This window comes from Silurus aristotelis, assembly GCF_946808225.1.
Source record: "Silurus aristotelis genome assembly, chromosome: 9".
Lineage (NCBI taxonomy): Eukaryota > Metazoa > Chordata > Actinopteri > Siluriformes > Siluridae > Silurus > Silurus aristotelis.
Genome location: NC_139582.1, coordinates 20,531,050 through 20,543,745, shown reverse-complemented (window position 1 = coordinate 20,543,745; position 12,696 = coordinate 20,531,050). Strand labels below are relative to the sequence as shown.

General features: G+C 41.4%; 1 protein-coding gene across 1 annotated transcript in view; it reads right to left on the bottom strand.

Annotated features, from left to right (window-relative positions):
* The window catches only part of ush2a (Usher syndrome 2A (autosomal recessive, mild)), a 232,051-nt gene that overhangs the window by 181,629 nt on the left and 37,726 nt on the right, over positions 1–12,696 (bottom strand). Inside the window, exons 10-13 of the mRNA XM_083551252.1 lie at positions 9,378–9,573; positions 7,564–7,694; positions 6,227–6,422; positions 1,884–2,531 (exon numbers count right to left, since the gene is read on the bottom strand). Of these exons, the coding sequence (XP_083407378.1) occupies positions 1,884–2,531; positions 6,227–6,422; positions 7,564–7,694; positions 9,378–9,573 (1,171 nt within the window). The remainder of the gene's footprint in view (positions 1–1,883; positions 2,532–6,226; positions 6,423–7,563; positions 7,695–9,377; positions 9,574–12,696) is intronic.

The following is a 12,696-nucleotide window of genomic DNA, read 5'->3' as shown; positions in this document are numbered from 1 at the left end:
AAGAACAAGATTTCAGATGTCAGCATTGTATTTTAAGTACAATGCTAAAACTGCACACTACATTACATTCATCAGTAATCACTCTCACCCCCCCCCCCATACCCAATTTACCCCATTGCAATTTATAGTAAATAGACCACTTATGCACTTCTGGTTAGATGCTAACTGCATTTCATTGGCTCTGTAACTGTAGTTTGCAAATTGACATTAAAGTTAAATCTTATCTTATCTAATCTAATCTAATCTAATCTACTTGGCAAAAATGCTTTGGGCCCCTGATAATCCCATCCCATCATGTCATATTAAACCTACTGTAAACTTTATCTTCCACTTTTTTCTACATCTGCCTCTTTCAAACCAACTACCTCCATGTCTTCCCTCACAACATTCATAAACCTCCTTCTTGGTCTTCCTCTTTTCCTCCTTCCTGGCAGCTGAATATTCAGCATTCTTCTTTCTATATACACCATGTCCCTCCTCTGCACATGTCCAACCCATCTCAATCCCTCAATTTGTCTCCAAAACGTCCTACATGCTGGTCTCTCTCTGCTACCTCCAGCTCCACCTCTTGTCTTTTACTCAATGCCACTGTCTCTAAACCATACAACATCGCAGGTCTCACCACAGTCCTATAAACGTTCCCTTTCACTCTTGCAGATACCCTACTATCACAACCGGACCCCCTGTAAACTGTTGCCACTAAATTAAAAGCACAAAAATGTATAGAGCGTTTAAGCTTAGCAACACACGAAAATGAAAATGATCCGAACCAAGACCTGACCTTAACCCCTATTCAGTACCTTCGGGTTAAACTGGAAGGTGAGAGTTTGTAGCTCAGTGGTTGGATTCTAGATTGGAAGGTCACGAGTTCAACAGCATCATCGAGCTGCCCTTAACCCTCAACTGCTCAGTTTGTGCCAAATGCTATAAATGTAAATGGAACACTACAGTAAGCAAGTCCTTTGATATCCTTGCCTGACATCGCTGTCTTATGTCACTCATGCTCATGTGGGTGAATGATCATCTATCCTCATCCTCACACGTAAGGAAAACCGTCCTAGAAGAGTAAAAGTATTGTAAAAGAAGAAGCAAATCGGAATTCTACAAACATCCTTATGACTTCCAGCCATTCTTTTTTTTGGAACAGATTTGAAGCTCTTTACATTAGATGTATTTGATGATTTGGACTCATTGGGTGTGTGTAGAATAGCCAGTGGTTCTACTCTAAACTCTTCACAGCAAAAACATTTTCAGAAGTAGGTACTACAAGCTACTATTATTTATTGACATTCATTTTGAATGTCCACTTTGTTTTTCTTCCTTTTTCCTGCCGCTAACACTGGATTTCCAGTATGGTTCATGCTGAAATAGAGTAGATTTGGGACAAAACCCTGTTTTCCCTGCATGCATGTTTGATTTTCCAGTAAAAGCCAGGTTTTGTGACAGTATACAGTATTGCTCACTAAAAATACAAAGGGACCAGATGCTAGAGTTGATTCTAAAGAAATTGACCTGCCTTCGCTGCTAAAAGTGATGACCATGCTCACAAAGCCACCATAGGATTTACTCGTTCTTAATGGCAGGAACGGCTTTCAAAGCCGTCTAACCGAAGCTGGCGCTCGCCATGCGACCAATATCACTGACTACTAAAACATATGCCACTCCTGCGGGGGCGACCTGGGCTAAACATATGAGTCGGTGAAGCCAAGAAAAAATGCAGAGATCAGCGATCTTCTAAACAATGCCTATTTATTTTGTTGAACAAAAGCAAAAATGAAAGCACTGGCATTGAAATATTGCTTGGAATAATTAAAATGCCCCCCCCCAATGCATTTTAGGAATTCGAGGCCAAATTTCAGTAACTGATTCCAGCAGACCCTCACCTGGCTTGCAGTTTTGACAGTCCTGTGCATGATGGCTAGGCACACACACACATTGCCCACTGTCAGGATCGCACACTGTTCCAGCCAAAGTTCCCATAAGGTTGCAGTTGCACGGCTGGCATGAGTGCGTGTCATTCCCCGAGCTCAGGTTATACATATGTGTAGCGCAGCGGTGACAGCGAAGGCCTTCCACTCCCTTTTTGCACCGGCATTGCCCGCTGGTCTTATCACACACAGCGGATCCATCCACGGTGCCCCTGGGATCACAGTGACACGGCTGGCAGCCCCGAGAGCCGTCTCGGCCCGGTGTGTACCACCCGTCGATGCAGGAATCACACTGACGGCCTTCCACATGCGCCCGGCACACACACTGGCCTGTTACAGGGTGACACGCTGAGCCTGGGATGACACCCGCAGCGCTGCAGCTGCAGGACACACAGACGCCGTCCTTCTTCGGGCCGAAGGTCCCAGGAGGGCAGGTGTCACACAGGAGGCCCTGGATACCGTTCTTGCATTCACACTGGCCAGTAAAAGGGTTACAGAATTGGTGAAGAGATCCGTCCGGGTTACATGCGCAAGGTTCGCAGCCATCTGGATTGGTGTGGTTGAGAAACTTGAAGCCGTAGTTACAGCGGTCACAGGTACGGCCTGGAAATAAAACAAAAGTGGTGTTAAACATTCACACAAAAAAAAGTTGAATAGAAATTTAAGCTGGAAATTTTGCGTTCAATGACTTACGCCATGAACTGATGCCTCAATGTTTTGGGGGTTAAAACCATTCAGGGGAAATTAGTATAATATATTTTGATCAACACGAACATAAACAACTGATCATGTAGGAAACAGCAGACGATTGTTCACGATCGATTAAATTAATGTACATAAGCGTTTGATCAAAGCGACGAAAGAAAGTTTTTATGAGGTGACTAAATGAGGTGGAGGCTGAAAGAGGTGTTTTGAGAATTACATTTCTGATCGGAGAAACGTTCCAGAGCAACTGAGAAAAGCTGTAATAGACCCGTGCATTAAATAGGAAGTATATAGGAAATAGCAGAGTAGTAGTATAGGTCTTAGTGGGCTGGGTTGGGAAAGGGAGGGGGGGGGGGCAATAGCAGGAAAATGACATCAATAAGTGAGGCCCTTACCCAATGATGAATGACCCACCTCGGGCATAACACTTAATTTTACTGAGAGAAAAATAAATAAATAAATAAATAAATACATGTAAAAGAAAAAAGCAAGAAAAGAAACAGGGGAAAAAAAAAAGTAAAAAAAGATATGGCCACAAAAGAAGAAAAAGTAAAAGGACTACATGGATTTAAATTATACCAGTTTTTTTTAAATATGCGCAGCACTTATTTGAATATGCAATACATATTCCTGACAGGTAATCTATTCCTAATGTTGCAGAGCAGAGCCTAAGGGGCACCGAATATTGCTGCTAGAAGTACCGCGGACTCCGCACTCAGCAGCTGCGCTCCGTTCGTGCGCCAAGGCACCGCTTAATGACGCCAAATTAATTCCGATATTAATATATCGCTCCCTGACCACAATTATACCCTGTTACGCTGTTATGTTAAGTGTGTGAAGTGACACAGATGAATATCTCGATAACAACAACGCTGAACAGCTTCAATTTGTTACTGCGTAGCGGGATTTGGATATCAGGATACTAGTTGGAGAATGTGGGGATCAAGCAGCGTTTTTCTTTTGAACAATTACGTCGAAGAAAACGTGCGATTGGGAATATAATGTTCGATTAGACAAGGGAGCGATCTAGAAAAAATCAAATACAAAGTCTAATCTAGGTCAACCACTGGTCTTCACGTCATAAGTGTTTGTGTGTGTGTGCGTTGGTGGGTGGTTGGCCGTGCAGTTGTGTATGCATGATATGGGACGTGCACTCAAACAGCAGTGCCCCCTCTACATAATATTCTCATGCATCAACATTTCAAAGTGTATTGTGTACACAGAGTTCCCGAGCCACTTGATAAATTTTTGCCCCCGCTGGTGGCCGCGGAACGTGGCGAAGGTAATAAATTGCCGTAATCAAACCTAATTTCTGAGAAATACCTGTGGGAGCGACGAACAAAAGGAGCGTGTCTTGTAAGCAGCATGAAAAATAGCACGGATGGCGAAGGTTTATTATAATCAACTCGGCTATGAATTACAAAATTAAAACGGGGCGGCCCTTGATATTCCGGCTTAGGAATTCGCGGGATCTTCTAAGTAACGTTCGTTTGCATTTCATAAGAAAAACATGGTGAGGCACGGGGTTGGGGGAATGGAGGGAATTTATTTATTACAAAGGACTGAGATGCTTAGGGGAAATCAGCGACAGGATGAATTCAACTTGGAGGGATCTATCTATCTATCTATCTATCTATCTATCTATCTATCTATCTATCTATCTATCTATCTATCTATCTGTCTGTCTGTCTGTCTGTCTGTCTGTCTGTCTGTCTGTCTGTCTGTCTGTCTGTCTGTCTGCTCTCTCTCTCTCTCTCTCTCTCTCTCTCTCTCTCTCTCTCTCTCTCTCTCTCTCTATATATATATATATATATATATATATATATATATATATATATATATATATATATATATATATATATATATATATATATATATATAGGTGCATGTCCACTGTGAGAGACATAATCTATAAAAAAAAATCCAGAAATCCCAATATATGATTTTTAAACTATTTATTTGTATGATACAGCTGCAAATAAGTATTTGAACACCTGTCTATCAGCTAGAATTCTGACCCTCAAAGACCTGTTAGTCTGCCTTTAAAATGTCCACCTCCACTACATTTATTATCCTAAATTAGATGCACCTGTTTGAGGTCGTTAGCTGCATAAAGACACCTGTCCACCCCATACAATCAGTAAGAATCCAACTACTAACATGGCCAAGACCAAAGAGCTGTCCAAAGACACTAGAGACAAAACTGTACACCTCCACAAGGCTGGAAAGGGCTACGGGGAAATTGCCAAGCAGCTTGGTGAAAAAAGGTCCACTGTTGAAGCAATCATTAGAAAATGGAAGAAGCTAAACATGACTGTCAATCTCCCTCAGACTGGGGCTCCATGCAAGATCTCACCTTGTGGGGTCTCAATGATCCTAAGGAAGGTGAGAAATCAGCCCAGAACTACACGGGAGGAGCTGGTCAATGACCTAAAAAGAGCTGGGACCACCGTTTCCAAGGTTACTGTTGGTAATACACCAAGACGTCATGGTTTGAAATCATGCATGGCACGGAAGGTTCCCCTGCTTAAACCAGCACATGTCCAGGCACGTCTTAAGTTTGCCAATGACCATTTGGATGATCCAGAGGAGTCATGGGAGAAAGTCATGTGGTCAGATGAGACCAAAATAGAACTTTTGGGTCATAATTCCACTAAACATGTTTGGAGGAAGAAGAATGATGAGTACCATCCCAAGAACACCATCCCTACTGTGAAGCATGGGGGTAGTAGCATCATGCTTTGGGGGTGTTTTTCTGCACATGGGATAGGGCAACTGCACTGTATTAAGGAGAGGATGACCGGGGCCATGTATTGCGAGATTTTGGGGAACAACCTCCTTCCCTCAGTTAGAGCATTGAAGATGGGTCGAGGCTGGGTCTTCCAACATGACAATGACCCGAAGCACACAGCCAGGATAACCAAGGAGTGGCTCTGTAAGAAGCATATCAAGGTTCTGGCGTGGCCTAGCCAGTCTCCAGACCTAAAGCCAATAGAGAATCTTTGGAGGGAGCTCAATCTCCGTGTTTCTCAGCGACAGGCCACAAACCTGACTGATCTAGAGAAGATCTGTGTGGAGGAGTGGGCCAAAATCCCTCCTGCAGTGTGTGCAAACCTGGTGAAAAACTACAGGAAACGTTTGACCTCTGTAATTGCAAACAAAGGCTCCTGTACCAAATATTAACATTGACTTTCTCAGGTGTTCAAATACTTATTTGCAGCTGTATCATACAAATAAATAGTTAAAAAATCATACATTGTGATTTCTGGATTTTTTTATTTAGATTATGTCTCTCACAGTGGACATGCACCTACGATGACAATTTCAGACCCCTCCATGATTTCCAAGTGGGAGAACTTGCAAAATAGCAGGGTGTTCAAATACTTATTTTCCTCACTGTATAGATAGATAGATAGATAGATAGATAGATAGATAGATAGATAGATAGATAGATAGATAGATAGATAGATAGATAGATAGATAGATAGATAGATAGATAGATAGATAGAGGAATAAGAAAGTGTGTGTGTGTGTTTTTGTGTGTATATTTAAGAAAGAGATTTCGAGAGGGCACAGCGTTGCCCGATACCTACCGATTACATTGGTCTTACACTGGCATTGCCCTGAGTCCTGGTGACAGGTAATATGTGGCCACAGGGTCCCAGCGGTGCTGCAGTTACAGTCGAGGCAGCCGTCACCGAGTGACGCCTGCAGCCTGTAGAAGCCTTGTTGGCACTGATTGCACTGCCGTCCAGACACGCGTCGCTTGCACTTACACTGGCCTCGAATCTGTAGAAGAAAGGCACAGCGCTCCAATTAGGACACTTCAGCAGCTTAGTGTCTGTGTGTGTGTGTGTGTGTGTGTGTGTGTGTGTGTGCACGTGTTTCTATATATGTGTGTGTGCATGTCACGGATGGCTACCTCAACCCCCAAAGCCTCCATTCTATTCCCACTGGGAGGCTTTCTTCTCTCTATTACTGGGGAAGGAACGACTCATAGCATATACATCCATACAGCACTGTGTGTTATATAACAAGTGAATCAGAGGAAGCAGTTTGGATCATGTCAGCTAACATATTTCACTAAAGATGCAAAAGAAATGAGATCATGAAGCCTGTCGATCAGATCCTCAGCACTAAGCGGCGATACGGTGATGATAATCGACCACCAAGGCGTTCGGTTCGGATCGATCTGACACTGTTTTGAGGGCTATATGAAATCCGGTTCTTATGAATTCTTTCCAACGATGAATTACATGTACAAACAACAGACACAACTGTCTCCCTCATAGACCCCAGTGACAGGTCCGAAACCCTAGTTGAAACCTCCCTCGAAGGGATGGTGCAGACGAGCAAATGAAGCCGTCAGGAGAGTAAGGAAATAATCATTCCCCGAATTTAAATAAGGTAGCAATTCCAACACTTCAACTGACCCATCTATCGATTACAAATTTGTCATCCAGTATATCTATTGACGTGGATCCTCCCTAGGCCACGGAATAAAAAAAAAAACCTTCCATGATGCTTGCGAAAGGCAGCGGTGATTCTCTAGAGAAAAGAGCCTCCTAATGACACGTTTACATACTCGCAGCAATCCCTTTTTCCGATCGCAACGATGATAAATGGCGCGCCGAACGCTAAAACGGCCAGCAAATATATCGACACGAGCGTCTCAAGTGAGGAATGGGCCTGTAGCTTTATATCAATGGGTCATTTTGCAGTCTATCAACAAGTAGAGGATTAAAAGCCGCTTTATCCGAGATCTGTGGTTGCTGTTTTAAAGCACTTGAATGCCAACCAACAGAATGCTGAGCCTGTCTAATGTATAACAACAAGCCCAAACAATCCATATGAATGCGCTTAATCAGAAAGACGTGTACGAGGATTGTGGAACATGTTTGTGTGGATATGTATGTGTGTGTGTTTTTACCTGGTCACACTCCAGACTGCCATTGACAGTTCCATTGTTGTTACACTCGCACGGTTTGCACACGTCCTCGGCTAATAGAGATGCTCCGACTTCTCTGTAGAATAACCTCTGGCACTGCTCGCAGCTCCTCCCTTTTAATCAGACATATATATATATACACACACACACACACACACACACACACACACACACACACACACACACACACACACACATGCATGGATATGCCAGAAACTTTTGCCACCCTTTGTGCAATGTGTCTTAACATACATGCAGTGCAGTCCATTTTGTTTGGTGATCATTGTCTTTTGCAGAACTTTAGATACACAATACATGAGAATGATCTATCAATCCATAATTTTATCTAATCTGTCTGTCTGTCTGTCTGTCTGTCTGTCTGTCTGTCTGTCTGTCTATCTATCTATCTATCTATCTATCTATCTATCTATCTATCTATCTATCTATCTATCTATCTATCTATCTATCTATCTATCTGTATCTGTCAGTTTGTCGGTGTGTATGTCTGTCTGTCTAGCTAGCTAGACACATATCTATCTATGTGTTTGTCTGTCTTTGTCTGTGTCTGCCTTCCTGTCTGTCTGTCTGTCTGTCTGTCTGTCTGTCTGTCTGTCTGTCTACCCACCTACTGGTCTATCTATCTATCTATCTATCTATCTATCTATCTATCTATCTATCTATCTATCTATCTATCTATCTATCTATCTATCTATCTATCTATCTATCTATCTATCTATCTATCTATCTATCTATCTATCTATCTATCTATCTATCTATCTATCTATCTATCTATCTATCTGTCTGTCTATCTGTATCTGTCTGTTTGTCGGTGTGTATGTCTGTCTGTCTAGCTAGCTAGACACATATCTATCTATGTGTTTGTCTGTCTTTGTCTGTGTCTGCCTTCCTGTCTGTCTGTCTGTCTGTCTGTCTGTCTGTCTGTCTGTCTGTCTGTCTGTCTGTCTGTCTGTCTACCCACCTACTGGTATATCTATCTATCTATCTATCTATCTATCTATCTATCTATCTATCTATCTATCTATCTATCTATCTATCTATCTATCTATCTATCTATCTATCTATCTATCTATCTATCTATCTATCTGTCTGTCTGTCTGTCTGTCTGTCTGTCTGTCTGTCTGTCTGTCTGTCTGTCTGTCTGACAGACATACTATACTCCAAATATTTTCTGGTCAGCTAAAACAAAAATCAAACTGCTTGGACTTAATGCTAAAAAAAAAAAAAAAGCTAAGGCATTTACTCCAGTAAGCATCATCCCACCTATAAAGCATGGGGATGGCCGACACACAATGCAGTTAGACTCTCAAAAATCTGCTCAATAGCCATAAAAGTACAATTTTATCACAGTATCAATCTTCAAGCAAGCACATAATATTTATTATGTATTGTGATTTTATTTATGAAAACACTCAGTGACTGTGAAAAAGCATAATTACATAATACACTACATAGTAAATAGGTAAATAAATGCAAGCAGAATTGTAAGTGCCTGGATATGGATATAGATTTAGAATATAGATATATAAATAATAAACAAATAACAATAAACATGAATGAAAAATGCCTAACCTTAAAGTATTGCCTTAGTAATAGATTAAAAAAAAATCCTTACGAAATCTATTTAATGGTTTTTTTTAATAGAATTTTTTTATAGCTTCCAACTTTTTAAAAAGTTCAACAACTTTTAAACATAATTACTGTAAAAAAAAAAAAAAAATGCGTGCAGGCCATTAATGGCTGACCAGATATAAGTAAGTACATATTATGATGAGTACCTGCAGAGTTATGAGTGCAGTTATCACACACTCCGCCTCCTCCCCGGTAGTGCTCCTGAGGGTGAGGGTCGACGCTGGCATCGTAGTGGCAGGAAGTGGCATGTCCGTGACACTGGCAGGGTCGGCAGTTGTATGCCTGCACTTGATCTCCTGCTCTGAACGGCTTGTCGTTGAAGAGCGGCGCGCAACGTTCGCACTGTCCGCAAATAGAAGAAGCATAAATATAACCAGTGAACAAACAAAACCCAAAGACAAGGTTTTCAATAACACACTATACTTGACCACTGTGCTGTAACATCACACCAACATTAATCACAGAAAGAAAAACGTCAGGTTTTTGATTCTCTAAACACTGATGCGCACATGTTTCAGTGATCAAAAGATTTGAAAGACATTCTGTACTGATGATGGCTCAGGTAATAGTGAAGGCTCTTAATGTCAGGCTGTTGTTAGAACGCCCAGAAAACCCAGGAGAATTGCTAATTCTCAGACCACCTGCTTCTACAGCCTTTTATACACACCATGAACCTGACAAATAGGCATAATCCACTGGGATTTAGGTATTTATACCACACACACACACACACACACACACACACACACACATACATACACACACACACACACACACACACACACACACACACACACACACACACACACACACACACACACACACACACAGAAACACATGCAGAGTGTTTAAGAGCTTAAGAAAATATCAGTGCCGTTATGTCGGCTTTGCTTATTGTTATAACCACACACACACACACGCACACACACACACACACACACACACACACACACACACACACACACATATATATGGACGTATGGCACTAATTTTATTAAAAGATTTAAAAAGAAATAAATAAACTACACTGAAAAATCATTTTCAATCACTAAACATTTGTTTTACTGATGCACCAAGTCTCCACCAATTAAAACGGTAAACAGAGCAAAAGTTCCTTTTATTATCCGGATGATTTACGTCATTTAAAACACCATAATTACTTTAAAACATTTATAAGAATCTTTTTGTTTCACATCTCAGTGTGTATTGTACAATATATCAATTGTAGGCCTGAATATACCACAAGTAGGCTGCTGAGATTGTTGTTTAACCAATCGGATTGCTGACTCTGAGGCCCTCTAGAATGCGTCCAATCACGTCGGCATTTTCACTGCAAATTTAAAATGTATTTTTTTTGTATAAAATGGTTTTTAGAAATGCACTTACTGGCTTGCAAATATTAAGCATGATTCGAGAAATGCTGAAACTATAACCATCATAGCTGTTTGGAGCTTGTAACGAATGGTATGGCTGAAGAGATAAATGGCAGTAAAACAGTGAAATAAAGGAGGGAGTAATTTTCGAACTCGCAGTTTCCATTAGAAGTCCAACTGAGAATGTTAGGAATGAAACCGGAGCGTGTTCCGGTTCCGTGTAAAAAGGCCTGCATGAATGCCACGGCTAATTTCACGCTCCTGAGCTCAACCTTTAGCCTGCTTCCAAATGCTCCGCTTTAGCATGCTTCACCAACAGAGTGCCATCGCTGCCACGTAACCCTGTTTTGGATAAGGCCACGGTGTGTGTAGAGCGACGCTGGTGCCTGCATACCAACACGCTGACATTTTCTTCTCCTTTTGTGTTCCTAGTTTTGCATTTAGCGAAAGTTCAAAAGGATAAATTCAACCAGATCTTACAATATGTCTTTGTATGTGTGTGTGTGTGTGTGTGTGTGAGAACCAGAAGTGATACACGGTCGGATTTGAGATCTACGAAAGCGTGTGTACTCGGGATAAGTTCGGTTGTTAACGGAGATCGCGGATTGTTCTGGCATGTGTCGGGTGACTTCGGCTGCTTTAGTGTCACAGAAGAAATTGTAAGGATTAGACCTGAATTCATTACTCCAACTGCAGCGCTCGTCGGAATAGGGAAATTAAAGATTCATTATTTATGTCTGCTTGATCTAAAGCTGAATATCATATAGACAGACAGGAAATTGTATTCACAGCATATGCTAGCAGATGTTTTAAACGTCGTTAGGAAGGTACTATTTTCAATACCAGACTTTAATACAATATCCTAGATGTAAGACTTCTTCCAAAAGGTTCTTTGAGAAATCAGATACATTATATGGCATTTGGAAGAAACCATTATGTAGAGCGACTTACACATTTCTATGGAAAATCAGATTCACTATATGGCACTTGGCAGAAACATTTATTTATTAAGGAATTAAGGATGAAGGATGAAGGGCTTTGTTTAAGGGCCCAGAAGTGAAAGCTTGGCAGTGTAGATCAGACCTCGTACACCAATTACTTCCCCTCCAAAATTTATTTCGGCTTCTCGCATTATGGGTCGCCACAGCGGATCATGTTTTTACGCTGGATGCCCTTCCTAAGGCAACCCTCCCCATTTATCCGGGCTTGGAACCGGCACTTGAGGGGTTGGTTCCCTGACCGGGGATCGCCGCAGCGTTGAGAGCGCCGCATCCTAACCACTAGACCAACAAATACCCAAAAAATGACACCAAATGATTCGATTAAGCAAAAAAAGAATTAGTCAGAAACCAGGATTGCTAAGAATTACACAAACCATGTTCCCAGATTTCCTTGTTTGTTATCAGGGTTTATTAGATTACATTTGGGGAAATGTTTCCATTAAACATTCAAACCATTATGACAATTTTTTTCCTTGTTTGTAGCTTTTCTTTCTCGAACATTTCACTGCAGCAGAGGTAACCCGAATAATTGGAAGTCTCAGGAGTGCGTCTGTTTCATCATGACTCACTTTCTTTCCAATGATTTGTTATTAAGACCATTAAAAAAGCTTCTTATTTGACATTATGTGATTGGAACGTTTTTGCTTTTTGCACAAGAGTATATATTGGTGCCTGAACATGACCCTCATACTGTATTTGGGGCTTTCCACAGACACACCTTTTGGAAATTTTCTAGGATGTCTCTATAAGCTCTAGCATTATAGTGTGCCTTCACTTTCATTAATTTAACCCAACGCTGTTCCAGTATGACAATGCTCCAGTGTACAAAACGAGCTTCATGAAGACATGGTTGACCTTGGGTGGTTTAGAAGATCTTAAATGACTTGGGGTTCGATCTCAACGCCACTGAGCATCTTCGATATGTGCAGGAACGCTAACGCATGCCAGAAGTTAATGGTGATACCGCAATAAGCATGAAAGCCTCCTTGAAAGAGTGGGGGAGCAACTTCAAATGAACACCAAACCCTTGGATAGCACCTTTTAACAAGAACATAAGAAGCAGAAATCTGACAAATCTCACTCTAATCGAA